Below are 27,707 nucleotides of genomic sequence, written 5' to 3' on the forward strand. Positions count from 1 at the left end.
GCATGGGTTAGATTGTGTTAAATAATTAGTGAAGCACGTTCCCATCATAACACCGCCTTTTCTTCTTCTTCTTCTCCTCTCTCTAAATTTTTGTCCAGACAACCTTATCTCCTTTGGAGAATGCTATAGAGACCATGGAGTTTGCCAATGAGAAGATTCTGACCATGATAAACCAGTATCAGGCAGACTGGAGCCTTCCCATCAACCCCCTGTCTATGCTGCTCAATGGAATTGTGGACCCAGCTGTTATGGGTGGCTTTGCCAAGTATGAAAAGGTAAAACGGTTTCCGGAATTAAACCCAGATCAATTTATGATCCTTTTTTAAGAGAGACTTCAGAAAGAATTGAGACAGTTACACGAGAAAGAGTCAAATGGAGTTTATTATCATAGAAATCATACAAAACATACAAAACCAATTTATATGTGATGTAATCTGCTGGGGGTTAGGACTGCCATATCTTGAATTATGACTTTTTTATTTATTTGGTTTTTAACTCTTTAACACCTGATCCAATGTTCAAAATGTCCACCTGGACTTTTAATGTGCTTAATTTAACAATGTAATGACCAGAGAATGTCATGGAAGTGCTTTTGCCCATTTTTCCTGAATAACTTCCAATATCTGGTAGTTATTTACAAGGTACTGCATATTAAAATATGGTTTTAACAATTTAAAAAGAAGAGAAACAAAAAGAGTTTATTTAGAAAAACTCCACCGTTGTACATGAATAACAGAATTTGCTTGTTCAATTTGAAAACATATATCTATAATAATATTAAAGAAAATATAACCATAGACTCTCAATGTGTAAAAACAGGCCAAAAAAATGGAAACTATGTACAGTTGTTCCTCCAACTCTCTCCTATCTGGCGACAAATAAACAGATTCTCCAGCTTCCTGAAAAACATGAGTGAAATTACCGTAATAACCACATGCGGACTTTGACATGCAACTAGTCAGCTTTCAGAAACCGTTGACATTTTTCCGCTAGCGCAAACCGTTTTGTAACTACGGCGATGCTTACGTGTCGTCAGCGACACGCTCTGTGTTAAAGGGTTAAAAGTGTCGTATAACGATGACGGAGTTCAGAGTTTCCATAATGTGTCTTGCACTTGTCAAAATGTTACGTTTATTGTTGACTCATTTGTAGCCTCTAATAAGTTATCTGAGCTCATGAGACAGTTCTGCTGCACTGATCTCATCTAGTCCTTTAATCTATTTCAATTAAAGGACTTGAAATTGTTTTATTTTTTAAAAATTAGTGTCGCCTCCTAAAGGGCACTAATTATGATAGGGAAATAATTATTCTATAAATGACAATTAATGTAACAAATGCGTAGTAGTTATAGTTGAAGTAGAGCTTTATTGTATTTGTTAAAAGAGAAAAACAACAAACACCAGCAAAAAAACAACAAACTGGCATAAAAGTTGCTCCAATAGATAAAAACTTTGAAAGTATTAAATATTGTCGAAAGGTAAAATGTGTATATGGTAGAGATGTCTATTTAAAAGCATAAAACCTATTAAAAATTGCACAGTGAGAAAAGTTACAGATTTAAAAAACTGGCTAAGCATGAAAAATTCTTATTCTAATGCTTGTGTCAGGCATTCTTCACTGAAGAGTACACTCAGGAGCATCCAGAGGACAGAGAGAAACTGCTGCGCCTCAAAGACCTCATCGCATGGCAGGTAAGTGATTGAATACATGTGCATATATGTGCATATATGTGCATTTACCACATATCTAACACATGGAGATGTGTTATTTCATGTGTTTGATGTTTGCATCTATAGATCCCATTATTAGGTGGAGGCATCTTCCTCCACGAGAAGAGAGTGACCGATGACCTGCGTCCGTTCCACGAGCGCATGGAGGACTGTTTCAAACAGCTGAAGAAGAAAGTAGAGAAGGAGTACGGAGTGAGAGAGTTGGTGAGAAGTTGGAGCAAAAATCGTTTCACTGAAACTTTGTTTTTCCTGCAAGACTGGACACAGAATTAACTGTGATAGAGCTGCATTAATTACCCTGTAAATGAGCTGACCCAGCCCAATTTGAGAGATCAAAGTATTCACAAAAGCCTCTGAGTAAAGCTTTGATATGGGATTTGTAACTTTTAAATATCCCTACAACTAGAGCAGGGCGTGGATGATGTGAATGGGGCTAAATAATGGCCATTTACTTGTAAATTGGCTCTGCCCTTCAGGGGAGATTACGCTAATTGTGGTTGGAGTTATGATACACATGCTAAGCAGTAACTCGATCTTCTATTCTTAAACGATTTTCTCCTTCTCTGTTACTGTGTTTCTGTCTAGTTTTGTATTTTTTTTTTTGCTTTTTGACTTTGTGTTGTTCAACTTTCCAGCCGGACTTGGACGATAGGAAGTCCACTCGTCCTCGCTCCATGCTGCGCTCCTTTCGACAGTCGATCATCTCAATCTCCTCACTACAAGGATCTGAATGTGGGACTCCGACCAAGATTTATGCAGACAGGTAGTATAGACTCTGTGTGTGTTGTCGTGTTGACTTATCTAGTGATGTTAAAGGTCCCATATTATACCCTGTTTCTCCAAGTTAAACTAGTTCCCTGGTGTCCTAATGAACATGTCTGTGACATGCTTTGGTCAAAATACCGTAAGGATGAAGCACCACAGCAGTTCAATCACCCTGACAAAACAGCCCTGTTCAGAACGCTCTGTTTGTTAGTATCTCTTTAGGAGCCACAGAGGCTAATGGGAGCTAACAGCAGTTAGCATTTGGAAAAGTGATCATTTGCAGGCTCTAGCAGGAACATTGCCGTCATATATAACATTCACTGGACAGATAAATCTTCTGAGGCTGGAAATTTGTGTAGGACTCTGTGCTGCACTGTGGAGACAAGAATAGAACTTTTCATGGACTTCCGGTTTTCGGATGCCGTTGCCTTCACCAGCACTCTCACGGACAAAGCGGAGCTCCGCGAGACAACAATTCAAGGAATTTAGCGTCTTGTGACGTCCCAAGGAGTGCGGAAGTCAACATCGCGTGTTTTATCTCCTGTACTTAGACTGAGGATGACCACAAAAACATGAGTGAGTCATCTTTTTTCCACACTTAGGCGACTGGTAGGGCCTCCAGAGTCCCAAATATAAGGATTTAAATGATTAAAATGATGATTATGCATAATATGGGACCTTTAAAGAAATAACATTCATATATTCAACATATATATATTCAATCCCTTTCAGGGACCATCCACCCGAGTCCCCGAACAACTGGAGCTCCACCCTGCCGCGCTCCAGTGGCAGCTTGAGTGTAAGTTCAGTGGAGGAGGGGGTGGTGACGGTGGGTGATGCAGAGGTCAAACTGAGGAAAAGCAAGAAGAAGAAGAAGAGGAGCAGCATGATCTTCATCACAGAGGAGAGAGACCGGACGAGCACTCTGGACTGCAAACGGGTGAGAATGAGAGTCGCATAGATGTTCGCGAAAAGGGACACGAGGCTGAGAATGTGTGGAGCTTCTAAACTAAACTCGGTGATCTCCGTCTCCCTCCAGCTGTCCAAGAAACAGGAGTTCCGCAGCGACACCAACTTGTCCGAGCCGAACGAAGGCAATGTGTTGTTGACCAGCACCAACTCCAGATCCCTGCCTGCCATCACAGGTCTCACACTCACACACACATATGACATTTCAGCCCTTTTTCCACATCAGACATTGTGTCCAGGGGGAAAAGCTCTGGTGTTACTCATAAACATTAAAGAGCAGAGAAGGCTCTGTTTAGTTCATGTATGTCTGGACAGTGTGACAATGAACCAGCACGCACCATGAAACCAAGGAAGCTGAATGGAACACAGCTGTCATTAATTTGATCACTCACGTCTGTGCTTTTCCTGCTGTCCCCTGTCAAAATGATGTTTTACGATTAAGGCCTTTTGAAGGTCCAGTGTAATCTAATCTAATCTGATGTGAGACCACAAACTGCAACGAACAGAGGACACTCATGCCTCCCTTTGCCAAGCCACCAGGAATCTATGTTCTCATACCAGACAGAACGTACAACTCATCTGTTCCACTATTCAGCTCTCACACTCATTCCTTCTACTTTGTTAGTTTATGCATCGTGTTTACACGTGCAGAGCCATTCTTCTTCTTTATTTGCAGAGCAACCTTATGCTTAATGCTGCAAAAGTCTGTTCGGTCTCTTGTAGAAAAATGGCCACACAAGATGGCATACTATGTAAAGCGAGGCCCTTTCCAAAAGTTCATATTGAGGGTTTATCTAAGGCTTGGAAACAATGTGATTTTTGTATTTTAAAGCAATTATACACTCAAACACACAATTATGGGTAGTATATTCAATGTATAGTTGCAGCAACTGGCCATAAAATCCTCCTAATATGTCACAGAGACTCAGGAATAATGTTCATATAACAAACTGAACTCACCAACAACAACAGTACAGACAAAATATTTGCATTAAAAAATGCATTTTGCAGACTGCAAATCATGTTTATGTTTTGAAATCATGTTTTGGCATGTGGCGCCACCTACCGCCGTCTACCAATCACTGCAGTCAGTAGAGTCTCAGCTGCCGAGCAACCACGGGTTGCCGGTTACGTCAGAAAACGAAACCTATAAGATCCCGGTATTTTGAATTTGAATCTAGTAACCGTTTTTGGCCACATTCTTACATATGGCACCTTTAAGCAATAGGCCTTAAATGATTGTGTATCCAAATTCAAGACCTCATTTCTGAGGGACTGGTTTAGTTTAGGGCTGATATGTGAATTGTGGGTAGGTTAAGGTTAGGATTAGGCTGATTATGTTAAAGGTTAGAGTTCTTTGCTTAGGCTGTCGATATTGAAGTCCTTATAAGGATATCCTGTGTGTTCTGAAAAGTGTGAGAAAAGCTGTATAGCATATGCAAATGAGCGAATCAACCATGAAATAACATTTCAGAACAGTTTATTCCAGTTTATAGATCATCATTTCAGTTTCATAACCCTGCACTTTAAAGGTGAATGAGGCCCTCATTACTGATGCTTCACTGGCATTCTACCATGTTGGCCCACTCCAGCTGAGTCAGCATCGACTCTGGTGTTTGTACGCCATGAGCAACGCTGACGACAAAGCTGTACTGCCTCACTGAACATGCACACAGTGCCACTAGTGTTGCCTGTATACACAGTTCATTAGTGGAACAGCTGCAAGGGCAAAAGCAGTTGAATACAAAATAACGGTGTCTGCAGGAAGAGGAGCGGCGATGTTGTAACCTGGTTACCACTGATACACAAATGTAAAAATCCTTAGTTTTGCTTCTGTGTGTAGGTCTGTCCTTGGCAGTGGTGGGGGGCACAGAGGAGGTGGACACTCCCCGAGCCAGGAGGGACAGTAAGAGCGTGTCCGTCTGTCTGACCTCTGACCGAACAGCAGACAGACGCTCAAGGGGAGTCATCAACCTCCTCTTCAAGTCCAAGGTAGAGGAAGATACAAAACACATTCAAAACACTGACGGGGTTCAGTTCTAACATTTGTGGAAATGAGGAGCTATAGAAGGCTTATTTTTTGTTTTGGCAATGATGTGAATACAGAAAATATGGGAAACGTATGCAACAACTATGGAGCCCCTGAAGTGACATGAGAAAAAAAGGCCCCAAAAAAACTTGAGATCTCGAGTTTCAAAAAAAGACCCCCCAATTTTTTTTTTTTTTTTTTTGGTCTTGTAAATTGTACATTTTTTTTATTTTTTTCCATCATTTTTTTTTTTTGAAACATGGACTTTCAAAATGTGTCCATTTTTTTGTCATACATTTTTTTTCGTCATTTTTTACACTGGAGATCTCGACTTTCAAAGCCAACATCTCGCTATGCTTTTTTTTTCCTCGTGTAACTTTTTTTTCATGTCACATCGGGGGCTCCGTAAAAATACAAACAAAAACACATCTTAAAAAAGTCTACTATTCCAGATTATTCCACATTAGATGCCCATGTTCAGTCACATTATCTTAATCCAAATGCCAAAGATCACAAACATAAAAACAACAAAGCTGATGGTGTCCTCAGACTTTTGCAAAGTACTGTACATGTTAAAGTCAGTCAGGAGATTGTTATGTAGTGGAAACATGGGCCACAGTGAGTCTGAATCTATCCAAAGGTAAAATACACCTGTTAGCTCAACAATCAACACGGTTTTGTAATCCGACTGTTGCTTTATTAATCTTTAGACAGAGCCAGACAAGCTGTTCCGCCTTGTTTCGAGTCTTAACGCCAAACTAAAATGAGCCTTTTTTGGCTTCATTATGACTATACAAGTCATTACATCAAGCTCGTACCATTATTGCACATGACTCATGTTTAACTTTTACAAAGAGTAAACCTTGTGTGTTTATATTCTGCATTCATGTCTGTTTCACAGAGCTCCAAATCAGAGGATGTGAAGCCCACTGATCCAGCAAAGGACAGCAACAGTCATTTCTGAAATCCATTACTTTTTCAATTCCCATTTCTTTTGCTGTTTTTAATGCGTTGGCATTATAAACATATTCACAGAAACCTGCAGCCAAACAGCAAAACCGTGCAACTGCTCATTCGATCTGCCTGTCACTCTCAGTGTTGCCGTTTCCTTATTAGAATAGATTTTACCCATCAATAAAAGCTTGTTTTTTTTTCCACCGTGACCTTTTCCTCTAATATTCAAATGATTCCCAGAGAAGTTTAATGCCATTATGCAGCTTTTCAATCAATTCTGCTTCTACAAGAACGAGCACAAACCATTTGTGCCTACATGTTTGATTTAAGCTGCTTATTATATACGTTTTTTTTTCATCATTGTTGACTCAAGGTAATAGGAATATAATCATTTCATAAAGCACAAAGGTTACCGTGTCCTCCCAAAGGCTTTTAAACGGAAAACTTGCTGCCAAAAAGCTTTGGCACAAACAAGAAAGTCTAATATATTCAAGCATAATGAAGTGTAACAAACTGCGGCGTGCAAGATTACAGGAGAACACATTTCTCCCACCTCAGAATGATTACACAGAAGTTTTATTGTGTTTACTGCACAGGGTCAGCACAGTTTTCTTTCTTTCTAACTAACACAGCCCAAAATATTAGTTTGACATATTGCAAAATGACAACATTACTTATTTCATATTAGCTTAAAGGCTGGAAAGGAGACGTAATGAGAGTTTTTATGTTTTATGAGTGTTATATATATACATTTCCCAGGTTTCATGATTCATATTCAGTATCTCTTTTCACACAAAATAACACATTTATATATTAGTAACGTATAAAAATGACACATCATTACTTTGTCTCCCACAGCAGGTTATTTTTCTCTCAGTGTCGCTGTGTAGATGTTTTTTTTTAGATTTACCACAAAATACTGCAGGTGAAAGCTTCAGTATTGTTGTCAGATACTACATACTTAGTTTTTCCCCTGAAGTATCTGTTGTTTGAGACAGATTGTTAAAGGTGCATTATGTAATAAACATAAAGCAACTGGCCATAAAATCCTCCTAATATGTCACAGACTGAGGAATAATGTTCATATAACAAACTGAACTCACCAACAACAACAGTACAGCCAAAATATTTGCATTAAAAAATGCATATTTTGCAGACTGCAAATCATGTTTATGTTTTGAAATCATGTTTTGGCATGTGGCGCCATCTACCAATCATTGCAGTCAGCAGAGTCTCAGTTGCCGAGCAACCACGGGTTGCCAGTTACGTCAGAAAACGAAACCTAAAATACTTTTAAAACTAAAAGTATTTCGAATTTGAATGTAGTAACCGTTTTTGGCCACATTCTTACATATGGCACCTTTAATAATACAGACCATGTGCAACATGGACAGCATCTACAGTACACGGCTTCATGGATGTGAGTGACTGTTGTGAACCAGAGTGGGAAAAAAAAAACTCCTGCTGTGATGGTAAGCAGATACTTTTTCTGTCTTACAGCAGAAGAAAAACCTGGAGGAGGAGAAACACTGCAGCCTTCAGGCTTCAGGAGTTAACTTATCACTTACACGGGTCATTATGTTATGATATATAATGTAAAATGAGGTCGTTTCAATGATTCCGATGCAGATGAATGGCTCACATTTGCCCAGCGGTAAATGTTTTATTGTCGTGTGATTCCTCTGAGCTCGGTGCTGCCGGAGAGCAGTACGGTCAGAAGATGATGATTAAGGAAATGGCAGACATTTCTCCTCTCCTCTCTATTAAAACTGTCATTATCTGGTGCCACATTGACCGTCGGGGTTTCTCTACATGGAGCCAATTTAAAGCGACAGCATTTCAACCCTCATGCAAAGTCCGGCACTGCACGACTTAAGTCTTCTGATCCACCACCATAAAATATATTTCAGCCTAAAGACATGAGTCTATCATCTGGAAGGAAGAAAACAAGATAGATTTAGTTAGTGGCCGAGTTAAATGACATGCTCTGTGTTCTCACATGGTGTTGACTGATCAACAGATTCAATGCCATCTAAAAATGTGTATTGCTGCAATGTATGAAAACCTACCGAAATATATAGAGTGAAAAATTCACTGAAGTGGAGACAAGAAAATAAGGAAATGTAAATATCAAGGCATGCTGTTTGAAAACATTCAGTAATAGAGCTCGTTCTTCATGGTTCGTAACTGCTTTCATCACGTTTAAACCAAACTTAATGATCCTGCTCTGCTGTTGCTTTGGTTTCCTGGAGGAAAATCAGTCAAAACACAAATACCCCTGCACTTATTATTATACGTGCGTCTCTCAGCGAGTTCTTGTTATTGAGTTTCTGGCTTTTATTTGAGCTGTTTCTGTGTTTGCTTCTGTTGTTTTAAATGGCCTCATCTGTCTAACTGTATTTTTAAAAACTTGTCAAGGCAGCTGCTGTCTTTTGTTACTTTTTTAAGTGATAATTTAACCTTTAATATTTTCATGTTCTGAAAAAAAAAAGGCTCTCTCAACAAGTGGTCAAACTATTACAGGTTCAATAGCTGCTGTTAGTTCAGTCACAAGTAATGAATGTGTCCTTGAATTATGAATACGACCAGTCGGTTCGATGATTTAAAGTTTTGAAAAGCCTGTTAATACCTTGCATACTTGGAGCTTATCAGAAATCGCTGCTGGAAAATACAGCCCTGAAAGTATTTTGTCTCAGTCTGATAGAATTTGGAAATTGTTGAAAAGAACGACTTTTTCAATGTTAGAGGTTAAAAACAAGCACACAACTTGTCAAATCAAGTTAATTTTCATAGCACCAGTCAGTCATTGAAATGTATCTGCAGAAGACATAAACATCCATTCATTTAAATATTCAGTATATTAAAATAACTATAAACTGGACTTGTGTTTATCTTATTGCCAACTTGTAGATAATTAACATTTCCAGCAATTATTTAATTAAATTCAAGCACAAGGTTAACTTTCTTTCATGTCCTGTCATGATGCTGTCCTCTGGCAGACACTAAGTGAGAGATTGAGATTAAATGTCAAAATTATAAGATAAAAAGTCAAAATTATGAGATAAAAAGTTGAAATTATGAGATAAAAAGTTGAAATTATAAGATTTGAAGTCATATTTTGAGATTCTAAATCATGAGATCAAGAGTCTTAATTTTGAGAATTTAAATCGAAACTATGAGATAAAAAGGAAATTATGAGATAAAAGGTCGAAATTATGAGATTTAAATCATAATTTTGAGATTTTAAGTCATAATTATGAGATTTAGAGTTGTAATTTAAATCGAAATTATGAGATAAAACCTCAAAATGACTTTCTATCTTATTATTTTGACTTGGCAGTTTTTTCCCCCAAATGGCGTAAACGGGCTTCCATACATATGTGGCAAACTATACATTATATAATGTTGTTGTTCTTCTACTCCTCCTTCTTTTGGCTTCTCTCTAGTGGCACCACAACAGATCATCTGCCTGGTAGATATTGTTCTAACTACATTACATTACAATTTTTTTTTTTTAAATACACCAGACGACAGTTAGTTGTGATACTTGTCCACAAGGGGGCAGTAACACATAGATTTATTGTGACCAAAATTTGGTCACTATTGGATATTGGATATCTGGATATTTAATATCTGAGCACATTATCTGCAAACAACAAAAGGAAAGTGTATGAAATCTGTTGTGTTGTGCTGTGTATGAGGTTAAGAGGTTGATTTCTTCTGTGCAGACAGTTTGAGTGTGTTTTCTCTGGGGAATAATGCATTCAGCAAACTGTTCTCTGTTTTTAACCGCAACAAAGTGAACCCTCACCCTAACCAGAATCCTTGTAATCCAGACGGGAGCAATTCTGCAAAAATCACAGAAGGTAACTATCTGGAAATGAATACATGAAGCCTCCACTACGGGCTTCCTCTTCCTTTTATTTCTTCACTTACATCAAAAGCACTGAACCGTGACACATCTGTCCACACGCTCACCAGGAATGAGCTACTGTTTGTGCTACAACACTACCATCACGTCTGCGCCAAAATGAGTTTGTGCTGGAAGTTTGACATTTGAGAAATGCAGCATATACAGTATATGTGCCCCCTCCCTTGTTTGTCGAGCTCAAACCAGACAGTGAATAAATGGGGGTCTGAGACTCTCTGAGCCAATGTGCTCACTATAAAGTTAAACTAATGCACACGGCAAGGTTTCCCATTTCAACTATTTGGCTTTGTCAGCACTGTTTAGATCTATGCTTCCATTTTCTCCAGCCAAGGTCTTAAAATGTAATCTGGTAGGTTTGTGTGCGACTAAAAGATTGTGGGTGTTGGGGGACACTATGAATATTTGTCACATTGTGTGTGTGTGTCCTTGGTGTCTGCAGGGTAATGATATCAGAGTAAAACAGAAGCAACATGCATATACCTTCTCTCTGTGTAGTTTATACTTTAATATTTTTTTTATGTAAGCCTTAAATCTTAAATTAAATCCAAAGTACCTCTCTTTTGATATTTTGGTTATTGTTTTAAGAATGTCTGTGGACCTGCAGATGGGAGACACTGCGACTTAGACACAGTTTTTATGCTGTCTTCCCAAATATTGAATTTCCTCTGTGCAGGATTAAGAACACGTCTCCAGTGTGAGACGTGACTCATCCCTAGGATCCCCTAATGTCAGCATGTATTTGCAATTTTCCTTTTCAGGTAATTTTTCCCCTATCTTTTTCCAGAGAATTTAAATCCCCCCATGCGACCTGTGGAGGGCAGTGTTGAAACGTGCCACCGGTGAGCTCCTCCACACTCAGGTTGAAGATGTGTGCGACCCGAAGAAGCGTTTGAATATACGACGCAACCAAGGAAATGAAGTCTGATAATGTGGTACTTATCTGCTTTCCTTCTCATCATCCACTTTGCTACTCTCTATCCACCATCCACTCTCTGGCCCCACTGGGTTCATTTTCTCTCTCTCTGCCTCCTTGTAACTGTCTAGGTGTTACTTTGCCAACACATCACCCATCTTCTCTCCTCTTCGCTCTCATGCCGCCTCCTCTCTTTGACAGATTTTTACAATCAGCTGATGGGGGGGGAGGAGGAAGCAGGAAGTGGGAAAAGTGCAGCTGTAAGTTTTAATGGTGCTTCTTGATAATCCTTAATCTGACAGCTCATCAGAGCAGGTTGTCCCCGCATGTTCCCTTGATCCCTCACAAGTGTGTACGTGAGTGTAATGTACTGCATGTAAGGTTTGCCTGGAGGCCACAGTGAGTGTCTGTGTACGTTTATATATATATATTTATATATCTATATATAGATATATAGATATTTAATATATATATACTGCATCATATCATTCTGGCCGAAATTGCTGAATTGCAAATGACAGGATGCTGCAGTGTGTCACGGATAATGGGAACAAGATGAAAGGTATTACAGTACTGACAGATTCAAATGTACACTTTAATCTCGGAATTACTGTAATGACAGCTGACAGGACTGAAATCCACGTCTGCTTATTTTTTACACTACAGCAGAGACTAGAAACAGCGTGACTTTGTCCAAAAGCTCATACAAAGCTGGCAAAACTGTGATATAATGTAATAAAAAACATGGTTCAATCTGTAAATAAGTTTTATTCTGAGTGAAAGGGCAACAACTTTTTTCTCCAGTTTAGATTACAGTAGTCCCACAGGACTGTTGGTTAGGTGCAGTATGATTTCCTGGAGTTTCCTCTGGTTGCCAGCATCAGGAACATGGTGTTGGCAAATTCTATTTATGTTCCTCAAAGGACCTGGCAATCTCAAGTCTCTCCAGTAACTTGGAGACACTTGAGATTGTAGTGCAGTACCCTTTTTCAACTGTAGGGGTTACATTGTACTACATGTGATTACTGGAAGCTTTTGAGACAGTATTTGTAAAAGTGAGAGACTTATTCCCTCTGGGTGTCGAACCCTGTCATATTATATCCCATCAATGTCAGAGACTATAAGACTATTGACTACAATTGAACATAATAAAACTGGTGTACTAAATAAGGTTGTGCAGTAGTGTAATCATGCATTTGTTCACCAATTAGACTGATTTTTAAAAGCTCTAATGTCTGAGCCTGTGACGGCTTGTTGCCAGTTGGATCGTATGGATCTCCAGGAGATAGGGTCACGTTGACATGGATGTAAAAGTAAGACTAACAAGCATGACATTCACAAGCAGCAGCAGAGAACGATGAGTGGCGTTGATCGCTTGCATCGATCGACCTAACTGATGGCTGCGCCGCGCGGAAAGCGCGTGGAAAGTCTTGTGTTCCCTGCGTTGCCTCTGTGGCACCGCATCTGCTATCTGATAGTGTGTCTCTTTGGCCTAATGAGTTTGTGTGTGTGCCAGATGTACAATGGCTGCAGAGAGGAGGAAATGGGGGAGGAAGATGGAAAGAGAAGGAGACTGAAAGGAGAGGATATTATCTGTTGGAGGAGAGAGAAATTGCCACCGTTTCCCTTTGTGTTGACAACTTTTAAATCAGATTTAATTTAAAACAAGGCAACACAATTAAATGTGTACTTTCAGTAGTTTGCTGAGATGTTGTGCACATAGAAAAAAAACGTGTCAGGTCATATTGTTGACTCGCGACGTCAACAGAATACTGATTTTCTTGCTTCCTTGTTTTGTTTTGTTCACATTTGCTGTATGCACAGACAGTAATTCACTCATGTATTGTTCTGCTTTCATCTAATGATTTGGTTTACAAAGCAGCTTTGAAATCATTGACCACAGATTTGGGATCTTGGAAGCTTATTGGCTTATTTCCTGTAATGAAGAGTTGTGACCTCTGATCTGCCCTCTGAGGGGAGATGGTTGTTATTTTGTGAAACTATTAAACTGTTCACAGGACTATTTTTCCAGTTTAGAATAAACAGTAAAACAAAAACCACTGGACGACCACAAACTGAATAGAAATATGCTGTACAATAACAGTTTCTTCTAAAATGTGGTGCATGGTGTTTCTCTGCTGTGAGTATGTATATGTGCCTATATTGAAAGTTGTCACTGCAGATTCATATTGATATACAGACCAAACATAAGACTCCCACATCACTCCCGCATACATTCCCAGCTAAAGCTACAGTGGACGTCAGCTTCTGCTGAGGAAGTGTGAATAAAGTACAGCGGCCCATGACGCCACTGAAAGGGATTGTGTGAAAAGTCAGATTTGATCATTAATGTAAAATAGCTCTTGTGATGCTCAGGGGAAATGAACATACAGTACAACCCTGGGGAATCACCCTGGGTATCCGACTGTCCACCCACTGATTAGGCAGTTGTCACCAGAGGCCTGGTTACCAAGGTAACTGTCCTCTGTCACTTCCCATTCGCATTCCCTTCCTGCAGCTCTTCACTCTCTGCTGTGCTCTCTCTCCCCTCCTCGCTTTTTTTTTTTTCATCCTTTGAGGGCAAGAGCTTGGAAACTTTTTGCACTTGCATTTGTCTGCATGATTTCCATATTTACAACTGTCTCTGTGTGTAGCTGTAAACCTGTGTGTTAGTAACTGTGACAGTAACTGTCTCCCCTGGTGATGGACTGTGGTCATTGCATCAGCTCAGATGTCTGTCAGTGCTGAGCTGGAAAGCTTCCATTTACCCACCTAAAATTTGCCCTTGTTATATATGTATATATGTGTGTGTGTGTGTATATATATGTATATATATGTATATGTATGTACGTATATATGTGTATATGTATGTACGTGTATATATATGTGTGTATATGTATGTACGTATATATATGTGTGTATATGTATGTACGTATATATATGTGTGTATATGTATGTACGTATATATATGTGTGTATATGTATGTACATGTATATATGTATGAATGTAGGTATGTATGAATGTATGTATATATGTGTATATGTATGTACATGTATATATGTATGTATGTATGTATGTATATGCGTATATGTATGTACATGTAAATATGTATGTATGTATATGCGTATATGTATGTACATGTATATATGTATGTATACATGTATATATATATGCGTATATATGTATGTATACATGTATATATATATGCGTATATGTATGTACATGTGTATATATATATGCGTATATGTATGTACATGTATGTGTATATATATATGCGTATATGTATGTACATGTATGTGTATATATATGCGTATATGTATGTACATGTATGTGTATATATATATGCATATATGTATGTACATGTATGTGTATATATGTATATATGTATGTACATATATGTGTATATATAATATATATATATATATTATGTGTATATATATGTGTATATGTATGTACATATATGTGTGTGTATATGTATGTACATATATGTGTATGTATATGTATGTACATGTATGTGTATATATATATGTATACATATATATGTATGTATATATATATATATATATGCATATATGTATATATGTGTGTATGTATACACGTACATACATATTATTTATCTACAAATCTTCCTACAAATCGTTACCTTTTATTACAATTGTCATCCACTTTTCATCCTCCCCTTCTTTCCAAATACTATACACCTCAGTTCCCAACCGTGGTCTATGTATTATCTGCCTTCATGTTTATCTCTCTGCTGCCTTCTCTCCGTGACACGCTTTACTTATCTTTACCAGTAACCTTTATCGCCTCCACTCTTATGTTACACCTTTAAGTCTTTCTTTTCTGTGTTCCATCAATGAATGTTCCCTGGTGTTGCAGTCTACATTTTTTCCCCTGTTCATTAATTACCATCCTCCATATGCTTTGACTTCCATTTGTATTTTCTATTTGCTTCTTTTCATATTTAAAAGAAAAAGATATTTGGGGGAAATTGCTCTAGGGACCTGCAGAGGTATGAAAGCAGTGAGAGTTGTTCTGAAATGGAAATAGCATAGATTTGGACTGTGGCATCATTCAAACCCCAAACTGCGAAATATGAGATTAAGGACAGATTGTGCCCATGGGGATACTTTGTGGGTAAATTCCAGATGCAACAAGGGAACTGTAGACTATAGAAAATTGTGTTTTCAAGCTTTCTCCTGTCTTTGAGCTCTAACACTTCATCCAACTGTGCAACACTTCATCTCTGGATACCAGATCATCTCCAAAAAAAAAAAATCCCCAGAACTGATCCCTGCAATGAGACCTTGTGCTGCATTTGTTATCACCACTAGTGTTTGGGCAACGCTTAGTATTCTGTCTCTTCCTCCTGTAAGCAATACACTGACCCCTCCTTCACACACACACACACACACACACACACACACACACACACACACACACACACACACACACACACACACACACACACACACACACACACACACACACACACACACACAAAACAACAACAACAACATATTGCTGAGCTACTGTATGTGTATCTGCAGGTCAAGGTCCGAAGAAGCTAGACAGATCATAAAATACACATAGCACACAGGATATAATGGACAAACATAGTATCCAGACGACAACAACAACAACAAAAACCTGGAGTGAGAGAGAATTCTGTGTTATGCTGTGAATTCAAAATCACACCTTTTGAAGAACCTCCAGGGTTTTGAAGAACCTACGGGTTTGACAGCTCAGGTGGTAGAGCTGTCTCCCCGTAGGTCAAATGGCCAGCATTGCAGTCACCTGGGATTGATTCCACCTGCAGTCCTTTGCTCTGTCAGTGTCCCTCTCATTGCCCTCTGCTTTACTGTCCTATCCATTAAAGACAAAAAAGCCCCCAAGAAATATCTTCAAAAAAAGAAAAACCTCCAGGACATCTACCCCTAAGAGCTACACACCCAGAGCTCTGGAAATAACCCACTCCATCTGTGAGCACTTGGCTGTGACATGGGTCTCAGCTCTTCCTGGCCCCAGTCAGACCAATGCTTGGTAATGAGACCATAGCTCATTACCGTGTTACAAGATTTTAAATGAAATATCCTCCATTGGGAAATCGTAGTTACCCTCACAACAAATAGCAAATGTGTTTGGACCAAAAACAAAGGCATTTTAGGGGATGTTGTCAATGCATAGCACAGTGTGTGCTTCTTTGTGAAGGACAGATCCTGCAGGATGGCCAGCCCTCTGTATGAGTCTAATTAAACACAGCTTTCTCATTTGTGTCCCTCGTCCTTTTCATCCCTCTCTCTCTTTCTCTCCTCCCTCCTCACATCTCAGTGACGCACAGTTGGCTCATTAATTAATCGGAAGTGAACAGGCCAGCATGCTTCCTCTCAGTGTCACCCACTGTAACAACAGAGAAACACACACGTGTTGTGTGTACAGTAGCGCTGATCCTCTGTAAAACATATTAATGAAAAGCTGCTGATTAAGGTATTGTTTATTGAACAATCTTGCTTTTTCCCACCAGATAGTTCTCACTTTTCTTAATTTTTCCCATAATTGTGTGTTCTGTATATAGCACAGGGGTGCGGTCACCATTCCCTGCCCGCTTAGATCTAGTAACAAGTGCATATGGTCAGAAAGATGGAAGGACAAAGATGACACAATCAACAAAGACTCCAGCAAAATAGAGGCTTTAGTAAAAAGCAAAAAGCATTTAATACTTATTTATGGTTGCTTAGGATTATGGGAGATAATTACAATTTTAAAAAAAGCTATAGGATACACATGTTGAATGCAGTCATTTAGTTCGACAGGAGCTTAGGAAATTGAATTTTAAGACTCAAAATATGTGCCAGTTTAGATCATAGATCAAACCCCCAAATACACAAATGGGTTAACATGCAAGAATTTGACTGGCTTACTAAGACATGAGTGTTTTATCATCCAGGAGTGATCGTGCCGATGGGCCAAAAAAAAAACCCAGACTTTTTCTTTCAAAATTATTCTCCAGATTTCAGCTCTGCCAGTTCAGAGATGATTAATGTCTGTGCTGCTGTCTGACCAGCGTGATGCTCTTGTTGTGCACATCAAGTGAAGCAAATCACTCTGACCCCGATAGAGATTCTGAGTTGCTGTGGTGCAGCTGCAAAGTCATGAGGTTTGCTGAAGAATTCTCTGGACACTCGCTGCCTCCACTTGCTTCAGGAGATGGAAATGTTGACTCATGAACAATGACCCATGACGTCTACGTGAGTGCAGCATCTCTGCAGATTTAGTTTGGAAGGAGGAACTATTATGTTTCATTCTGTAATAAATAGTAAGGACATTTGGATGTTGTAATGTGCGTTATTATGGCAATTTCAAACACACAGTTATTATGGACAATCACCATCTGTGAAGAGCGTCTGGCTTTCTTTTTCCGCATTTTTTGTGAAGCATATTATATTGCATCTTTTTTGAATAAACAGTTATACAGATTGTTATTGTTGATGGAAATCCAAAATATCTGGTTGTATGTTGATGTCAGTGATGCTTTATAGAGTATAATGACCCTTGTGACAACATTTGGTCCCATTTCAAGTGAATGTAAAATGATTAAAACATCTCTTCTGGTCAGGGAAGCCGTTCCAACTGGAGTCCTTCAGGGACATGCTTTTCCTGGGGGACTGCAGCGGCAGTTTTGGGATACTGGCAGGCCTGAGGGACAAAGGCTGCAGCTGTGGCAAAGCAAAGCAAGCAGGTGTGGGAGGAGTTCTGGCAAGACCATGGAGAAGGAACCCTCAGGCACCTCAGGAGGAGGAAAAGTGGAACCATCCAAACTCTGTACAGCAAGAATGGAGCACTGTTGACCTTCAGTGAAGAGGTAATAGGGTGGTGGAGAGCACTTTGAGGGTCTCCTAAACCCTGATAATCTATACTCTGTAGTAGACACAGAGCCGGAGGATGATGGGGGATCATCGTAGATCTTTCTGGGTGAGGTCAATGAGGTGGTTAAACAACTCCACAGTGGCAAAGCCCCGGATGTAAAAGCGATACCTCCAGAAATGCTGAAGGCTCTGACTCTTGAGGGGCTTTTCAGTGCAGTATAATGTGTATGAAGAGGAACATTTGCTTTACTCACTTCATGTATCAAGTTATATGATACCGAGAGGAAATTAGACTCTGTTCACATTGTCAACATGTAACATCTTTAAACAAATATCACAATGAGGAATGCAGTGCTGAAGAGAAAGCACTCTATTAAAAATAATGTTTTTTAACAATTAAAAATAAAGCAGATGGTTGACGAACACGGAGAAGAGGGAAATTCAAAGGGAACTTAAAAAACCCAATGCCTCAAAAGAGCAGGCTCATGTTGGGATCAGCAGGAGGTTTGATAAGAGAACCTAACTGATTTACTCAAGTATCTTGCGAGAAGTGTTGCTATGTTGAGCTCAGTGGAGCATCATGAAAAGTCCTGCTGAGCGAGCTGGTAATAAGAGCAAGGGAACAAAAGACAAGAATCAGAGGAGAAAGAAGGATTTTTTTTACATAGAGGTTGAACAACATACTGGGCTGATGCCTATCTTTTGAAATCAAGGCAGCCAATAGCTGATATATAATACAGATTTTTCTTAATTGAAATGTCTTGCCAGTTGTTTTCCTCCCTTTTGACAAAGCAATTACAGTTAAATGATATCATATTAATCAAATGACAAGTGCTTATCTAAAAGTAACATTCAGTCTGAGTCTGCACTGCACTTATATATTTCATATAAAGATAAACGGCTAATGAAAAAACTAAAACTTTTCTCTGGATGACAAACTAAAATTCAAGTCTTTTATTTGGCCCAACTGACTGTAAAGGCAACATTATACTTCTCCGACTGCGTAATGCGTTATCCGTCTGCGTCACCACGTAGACCACTCGAGCCTTTATACTTCTGCGTCGTGGTGACGGATAGGCGCTGCAATTTCCCGCCCGATCAGTAGGGGTCGCTGCGCAAGGTTGTTGTGCTTTTGGCTACAAAGTGAGCAATGGCGTCCGAGGGAGAAAGACTGTTGTTGTTGAAACAGTGGCCGTTTGTCACTTTTCTGTGTCCCGGAACGCAGTTTTAAGATAATTTGAGGCGAGAAATTGGCCATTTAGAGTCTAAACATGTGCTGTGTGTGTTAAGATATGACGTATTTATAGTTCGGCAGCGACGAAGTCGGCGGTATTCAGCTCCGCCCTCTGTGGACGCTCGCTGCTCACTGTGAGCCGGCACAGAGCAGCTTCGCTCGGCCTGTCCTGAGGACCAATCGCAGCTCTTGCCGTCTCCGTTGTCCCTTGACGGAGTGACGGACACTTAAAAAATATTTCGTGCAGCCGGAGACGACGCAGAGACTCTACAACAGGACTCTGCGTAGCCTACGCAGAGCACTTTACGCAGAAGTATAAATTGGGCTTAAGTCTCACTTAAAAACTTCCTCTAAAATATCCAGTCAGTTGTCTCTCTGGGTAAACTGAAATTTCAGTATCGTGAGGGGACAACAGCAGAGCAATCCATCTGTACACAGCCTCAGCTAAATTCTATAATTAATCCCTAAATACTCTTGGTAACTTCTGCAGACACCAACTGTAAAATATCTCTGCATCTCTGGCTGACAGCTTTCCAGAAAAAGTCCAGCTGGCTTTTTGAAAACTAGGAAGTGACCATGTACGCAGTCAATTAACCAGTCAACCGTTCATTTTTCCAGCCAGAATTTTTATCCCCTCATTACCTTAATTAACTGATTGCATTATTAACTTTATTTCACATTACATTAGTCCCCGTTAAGTCCTGTTAATGTCCATATGGACACTGATGTCTTCTGTCTAATAAAAAGCTGCAATAATAAATGCTCTTCTTTGGCCAGTGTGGCTCGGGTGAACTGAGGCAGTAACAATCAGGAAATGTGTTACTTCAGGGGAGGAGGTGGATAGAGTGTGATCACAGAATGTTGTGGAGGTGAACAGAGACAGGTGTCAGCTTGATTCTGTGTCATAGAGAAACTGTGAACACAAAGCTGAGCTGAGGTTTGGGGAAAAGTGTGTCCTGGCTGAAGTGGTAGATTGACATTAAATCTACCAGTAAGAGAAAGGTTGTGTATGAGTGTATTAGTGTTCTAAGGACAGAGAGAGAGAAACGTGTAGCAAGACAATGGCCTTTTTGAAAGCAGTTATCTTGTACAAGATATTATCAGATAGGCGGTGAGGTTTGCTTGTTTTTGCCAGAACAATTCAGAAACAGGCGATCAAATCTCTGATCGTGCAATTCACTTCAATTTCGGGACACTAAATAAAATAATACCACAGCCACAAATAAACAAAGAAAGCCGCTATCAGAAGCAGTGCGAGCAGGTGGTGAAGTGCCCTCAGGTCATCTGAAAGGAAAGTAAGCAAGCAAGCTTTTAGCCAGTGGTCAGATGAGGATGTAAGAAAGAAAGCTCACAGGGGATGAATGGGTACCTGTAGCTGTTTTGTCACCTCAGAATTATATAACCTGACACATTTTGAACAGAAGGCTGGTGATAGAAGGGACACAGACAACAAAAACAAATTCTGATCACTACATTCTTATAGCTTGATGTCTGAAGATGTGCATGTTTAAGATCGTGCCACTTAAGAAAGTTAATTTCATCCATGTGTTGTTGTTTTATTTGTATCATTTCATTTAATTTATAAAACCAGGTCTTGCTAGTAGCTTAGTGACAGAGAAACCTAGTCACAGGTGAACTAATGCCTACCTCACATGGGGGTCGTACCTATGTTCCCCGGGTCCTATGTTCCCCGATCGGGGAGCATCGGACCTTTTTTTGTGGAAGCCTGGGTGTGGAGCTCCAGGGTAAAGGGTTAGGGTTAGGGTAGGGTAGGGTAGGGTAGAGTTAGGGTAGGGGTAAGGGTTAGGGTTAGGGTTAGGTTTAGGTTTAGGGTTAGGGTTAGGGTCTTATGTTCCCGGGTCCTTTTGTGTAAAAGCGGGGAACATAGGACCCTTTGGGTGAACAGTGGGGAACATAGGACACTTTTTTAGAGAAAGGGTCCTATGTTCCCTGGTCACATACAAAGTGGGGAACATAGGACCCGGGGAACATAGGACCCGGGGAACATAGGACACGGGGAACATAGGACCCGGGGAACATAGATACGGTCCCCTAACATGCTAGCAAATGTGGAACATGCTAACAGTATAGTGTTTTAGTCTACTTGACGTCATAGTTCTTTTAATGGATATGTTTTTCAAGCCAAAAGACAGTGAACTGACAGTCAATCACAGAAGGAACACACCTACACTGTAACGAATTGCTGTAAATTTACAGCTGATTTCCAACAGTAGTGCACTGTATTTTACTATAATTGTAAAATACTGTTAAATATTCATCCCTTGCATATAAATTAACAGTAAAATTGGTCACTTAACAATCACAGTAGATAACTGTAATTTAACCGGATAAAACAGTATATGTAATGAATTGCTGTAAATTTACAGTGGATAACAACAGTATTTTACTGTATTTTATAATAATTGTGAAATACTGTAAAATATTCATCCGGTGCATGTAAATTAACAGTTAATGCTCAGTTAACAATACAACAACTGTAATTCAACAGCATAAAACAGTATTCTGTATTAACAAGACGTGATTGGCTATTTTCGAACTTGATTTTGGACAGCACAGCGTTGTCATCATTCCAACCAGAGCAGTCCATGTGGAGTTCAACGGAGGAGGTAAAGATATGCTCATCTCCTGAAATGAGCAGTGTTCAGTATTGTTTTGTCTGCATGATTATTGAACTGTTTCAGATAATGTTTAATTAGGTCAGGTTGCTAAAATTGGTGATGCAAGCTCGAGCTAGCTCAGGTTAGCTCATAGCTCGAGCTAGCTCAGGTTAGCTCATAGCTCAAGCTAGCTCAAGTTAGCTTGTAGCTAGCTTATCTTATCATCTTATTTGTTTGTTTGACTTGATTTAAAAATTATTACAAATATATCCACTATAATTTTATATTAGCCATGTATTGCCTTGTTTTCCTAACATATAGTACTTTGTTACTTTGTACTAAGACTTGCACTGGTTTGTTAAGAGGCACATTTAGACCCAAAGTTGTACACCAAATGCTTCTTTTAAATGTGTTTTTCCTGGATGTCATAGAACTTTCCAAAAGTTCAGAACATTTTTACCATCACTGTTATGGCCTGTCTAGGTCTACATATCACATACCAAAGTACAAGTACAATACAGTCTTAATAGAGGAGTATTTGGATTCGAAGATACAAACTTTTCCAGATCACCAACTTAAGCCAGCAAAATGTTTGTTGTGATCGCTCATAATAATAATGGCCTTATTGTTGGTAAAATTAAATTACTCTTATTCATTAGAGTTCATCTGTTTATTTTCTTACTGAACAGTATCAAGCTATGCATCTGCCAGAATTTGGTGTTTATAACATCACACCAGTGCAGAGAGCCTATTGCTGTGTTGCTCATGAGAAGCTACTAGACTATTATCCATTGACACAATACAGTGTTTGGGGAATGTCACTCATAATTCTTCATCATTCTCTCCCAACTTTTCAGAAGCATGTCTTCACTGGAAGAGAGCATCAAAAGGATTATCCTCAACACTTTGCCCAGTCTCTCTGTGGAGATGCAATTAGAGATTGTTTCTACACTTCAGACATCTGGTGTCGAGTCTGTGGATGACCTGAAGTATGTCCAACAGAAGGACATCAAAGGCCTTCTACCTGTTATACAGCAAAGAAAATTACTCAAGGCCTTCAGATTAGGTAGGCCTCAAAGTTATCTCAACCACCTGTGTAACATAAAATAGCGCTGTGCTTAGTATTAGTTGTGTAATTTTCAACTCATTCTTGATTCTGAAGGTCCTTCTGGACACTGGCTTTTTAATAGAGTGTGTCCTGCCTTTGAACCTATAAGGCAGCACCTCCTTCCGAGTTTTTTGAGCACAAAACCTTTGGTTTGTTTTACAGGCACTCGTCATCAGTGACTGAGGATACTTGCCAAACATTTGATAAGTACTCACTGCTCACATTTTCATGTGTTAAATACTTGTTACCAAACTACATTGTTCTGTTACACTGTTCTTGAAGCTAACTTAATTCAGTGTCTTGTGAGTTTAGTAAATCCTGTCATCAATGATTTTATTGGAGACAGTTTATTCCAAAAATTATGGCAATGCTACACCTTGTAATTTTTGTAATTCAAATGTATGTTACAAGTCTGCTGTACAAATGAGGGTTTGTAATAAACTACAACAATGTTATAGAATGTATATTCTCTTGTGTTCTATAACAAAGGTCCTCAAACGTATTACTCAACAGTCTGCATCTGTTTTTTTGTTCATTTGGTAAGAGGTCAGGAATGATTTGTGATAATAGAATAACATAACACTTGATTAATTGAACTTTTTTAAATTATGGGGATTTATAGGAATTAAATGCAATAAAGAGCAGATTTTATTACCCTTTGTGTATAAAACAGTAACACATTGGCATATATTGTAAAAGTATCATAACCCACATTTATACTACTGTAATGGACTGTAATCCAAAATACAGCAATATACTGTTAATTTAAATTACGGTAGATGCTCTGTTAAATTGCCACAAACTAGTTATCCTACTATCATGTACTGTAATCCAAAATACGGTAATATACTGTTGAAAATTACAGTAGGTGCACAGTAAAACTACCATAATACCTACCGTTATCCTACAGTTGTGTACTGTTTTCCAAAATACGGTATGATACTGTTAAAATAAATTACAGTAGATGCACTGTAAACTAACAGTAAATTACTGGCGTCTCTGCTGCCAGTAATTTACTGTTATTTTACAGAGAAATTCTTTACAGTGTATACTTTACTTAAGAGAGGTTTAATCAGCCAAATAATTGAAAACATTAAAATGTTGCTAAGTTTAGCAACAGTTTAGCAACTGTTTAGGTGGCTAAGTTATCAACAGTTTAGAGGTTGCTAAGTAGAGAGTTCATCAGGCCCCAAACATGTGACTGACCTGTTTAAACCTGATAATTTGACAGTACATTTTACATGATTATTTTTTGTTTTTTAATCTTTTGATCACTGAAGGTCACCAGACTGTCAGATGAACATCCTCAACACTGGGGTGAGTAAGGAACAAAAATGTCTTTGAGACTTAAAAATGAAATTTTTTATATGGAGTCTACTGTTATTGCATTTCGTCAATGAAATTATATTACAGAAATCCCATTTTCAAAATGCGATCAAGAGTGTCACATTGTCTATATCAATAAATTATACCTTACCCTTACATTACCTAGATTCCTTTGTTTGGATTGTAAATTAAAGCTGACATTTTTAAGTGTTCAATCCAAACAAATGTCTCTTCCATTTTATTAATAAAAGAGTGACGTCATTATTTTCTTGCAACCCTCTTGCAGCGTGTTCTTGACACGTCATCCGGGAAAAACTTTTTCTTGTATGATGGATGAAATTTGAGGTGGAGGGTACTACAGAAATGAAATTCCATGTGAGGACTTCTGCACTTGAGTTTCTCATGAGGTATGACATGACCTGGCCAGGATTTTGTTCTTGTTCTTGCCACCTCAAGAAAAAGAACACATTTCTCTGTTCTTGTGGAGTATGTACAGGCCTTAAACCCTATCAGCTCCACACTGAGCTGTTTTTCCATCGGAAGTTGTTACGATGGAAAAACATAAAGTCGTTGACAAAAGGTTCATTAATCCTATCTTTATTAACATATTTTTGACAGCAAATATTAAAAATGCAGCATGCTTCTAAATTAGATGTAGAGTACATTCCAGGTTGATGAGTTTCCTTTGAAATGTGATAAATGTTGTTAAGGTTTTTATTAATATTTCACAAGGATATTTGTGCAGAACAAAGACTAATCAAATCATGCACATGGCTTATGTTGAGATAGATCATGTCCTCCACTGGATGCAAACATTGTATCTTGAACATGAACTGTTCAAATCAAAACATTTAACCTGTCAGATGCCTGAACTCTTGAAATGGTTTAATTGGCCATCGTAACTAAGTCCATCATCTCCAAATTCCTTCCTCTCTCATTATGAAAAATCCATAGGAAAAGTGAAATAATAAAATCAGCATTTGTGGGCAAAGATGCCGCGTCCTTTGCAGCTCACAGATAGCAGGACATGCTGTGCTGTACACAGTCGTGGCAGTTTGAGGAGATGGAGATAGATTGCGTCATTCCCTCTCTCAGCTCCTTATCACAACAGCCACTCTTATCTACTCTCAGTGGTCTGATGTCATTACAAACCTGAGTGAGTGGCAAGAAGAGGGACACATAACTGGAGGGTGTGGGGAGGGAAAAATGACTGCACGGGGGCCGAACATATAAAATTTCACAGCCAAAGTTGTGAATCGAGAAGTAATTGTTGATAGAGTGAGAAAATACAATGGACGGGTGTTAGCAGAAGTAAAGCAGGTACTGCGTATTGTACTCTGCTGTATTGTCACATGGTCACCCAACAATTCCACTGTGGAGACAAGCGTGTGACAGTCTGTAGTGTAAACTCTTCATAGGAGAATTTATTGTTTTAGTCTCATGACGCTGTAAATGACCTTGTTTTGACTCTTATTTCAGTTCCTCCTCTTTTTTTTCCTAGTGAAGGTTAAACTGAAAGTTGACTGAATTGCTTATTTTAGAAGGAGCCCTCCCTGCATTTTAAGCAAAACCTACTGTTTGGCTCACTATTACTATGATAATAGCTTACCGAGAGCCACAGACACAATCGCAAAAACCCTGCAATTAATGACCAACACGTAGGACAGGTCAACATCAATTGCACGGTCCTTGTTTCTCCTCCTGTCCAGATATTGTGTCACAGAGTAAGAAACTGAACCCAAAATTGCTCCTAATGCACCACTGAAGGGCTGAGTGACTGTCATTGTCTGAACAGGTGATTATTTATAATATCTGTAATTATAGGCGCTTGTGGACGTGCGAGGACAGGTTTGGACTCAGTGAATGCACAGTTGGTCATAAAAGTCCACTTGAAGGATGAATACACAGCTGCTGCATTGAGGATAGTCGAACCAAATTGGACGTCTGTTGGATGTCTGCATGTGAGAAATGCATATAATAAGAAAACACATTCAATCATACATTGTTATACAGGTACATAATTAGTATCCAAAGTGCAGTGATGGAGTATGTGAAGAGGAGACATCCTTTATTGTTGGAATGGTTGTTCCCCTCTGGTGTACTATGTTAGTGAAACAATTTTACAAATTGATCTCTGTTGAAATAGATTTTCTCCCCCCTTAGCTTTATTGCTTTTAAATGAATGTGGTGAAAGTTATATTTGTGTATAATCTGTCTGTGACTGTCAGTCGAGCAGAGATGGCTCTCTGCGGTGCAGATACAAATTGCGAGGTCTGTATTTTTGATTATCATGCTCTTGTATTCAACTTTTAAATACACTAAATTGCAGAAGCGTATGTATGTGGCCGTCTGTGCGTGTTTGTGTACGAGTGTATTTAAGATTGCTAGATTGTGAACAGATGGGACGACGTCGCAGATGCAAATTCAGTGTTTTTTTTCCGAAGAGGATGAGATATTTAAGTAAAACAACACTGGAACTGCACTGCATCTGCCAAGTCAATTTGGAAGCGCGTGTATTAAGTATGCATGCACCTGGGGACGGTGTGTGTGACTTGAATTGCTCTTTTCCTGTTGACGCCAGTGGCTTGTCAGTCAGGAGCCAAGAGGTACACAACAAAGTAGTATGCTCATTTTTCCTCACTGTCAGCTTGTTAACAAAGTGGGAGGGTTTATACAGTAGAGGTCTCATCAATCCAACAAAGACATCACCCACTTTACCATAGCTCATTTATTCCCACAAGACCTTGTCACACAGAGGACACAATCCCATCTGTGTGTTTAGGGCTGTGAAGGTCATGAAGAATATGGGAATGGGGAATGTTTTTTGGCAATTGTTGCAGCAGCAGGTGCTCTAGGCTGATTTGTTTTGCATTTATCTGAACCTCACAGCAAAAAGGCTACTGATTCTAAAACATGCAGAAGTTACTTGGACACTGTAGGTGTGAGTGTCCAACTCTATATTTATGTTGACCCTGCAAAGGGTTTTGTGATGTGTTCTGTTTCTTTGTGCTCTGTCATCAGCTGACGGCTTCCCAATACCTTTCTTCCATTTGTCTCCCTCTCTGATGTCGTGAAGTAAAGGGTTACTAAGTTAGTTCAAAATAAATTCTTTGCTATACTGAGAGGCTATATTTGTACGCACCTTTTTTATCAAATATCAAAGGTTTACCGGGCATTCCTTCTGTTAATTGTTAACAGATAAACATTTTAAATTAATGCCATTATACAGTCACTGATAATCACACTCCAGGGTTTTCTATATAT

General features: G+C 39.0%; 1 protein-coding gene across 1 annotated transcript in view; it reads left to right on the plus strand.

Annotated features, from left to right (window-relative positions):
• dock2 (dedicator of cytokinesis 2) overlaps positions 1–6,480 on the plus strand; it is a gene marked incomplete at its 5' end in the record, with an annotated part of 92,809 nt that extends 86,329 nt beyond the window's left edge. Inside the window, 8 exons of the mRNA XM_083890627.1 lie at positions 99–275; positions 1,608–1,691; positions 1,797–1,934; positions 2,366–2,493; positions 3,228–3,435; positions 3,535–3,640; positions 5,308–5,456; positions 6,395–6,480. Of these exons, the coding sequence (XP_083746753.1) occupies positions 99–275; positions 1,608–1,691; positions 1,797–1,934; positions 2,366–2,493; positions 3,228–3,435; positions 3,535–3,640; positions 5,308–5,456; positions 6,395–6,457 (1,053 nt within the window). The 3' untranslated portion in view covers positions 6,458–6,480. The remainder of the gene's footprint in view (positions 1–98; positions 276–1,607; positions 1,692–1,796; positions 1,935–2,365; positions 2,494–3,227; positions 3,436–3,534; positions 3,641–5,307; positions 5,457–6,394) is intronic.
• Positions 6,481–27,707: the final 21,227 nt, after the last annotated feature.

This window comes from Microchirus variegatus, assembly GCF_963457635.1.
Source record: "Microchirus variegatus genome assembly, chromosome: 6".
NCBI lineage: Eukaryota > Metazoa > Chordata > Actinopteri > Pleuronectiformes > Soleidae > Microchirus > Microchirus variegatus.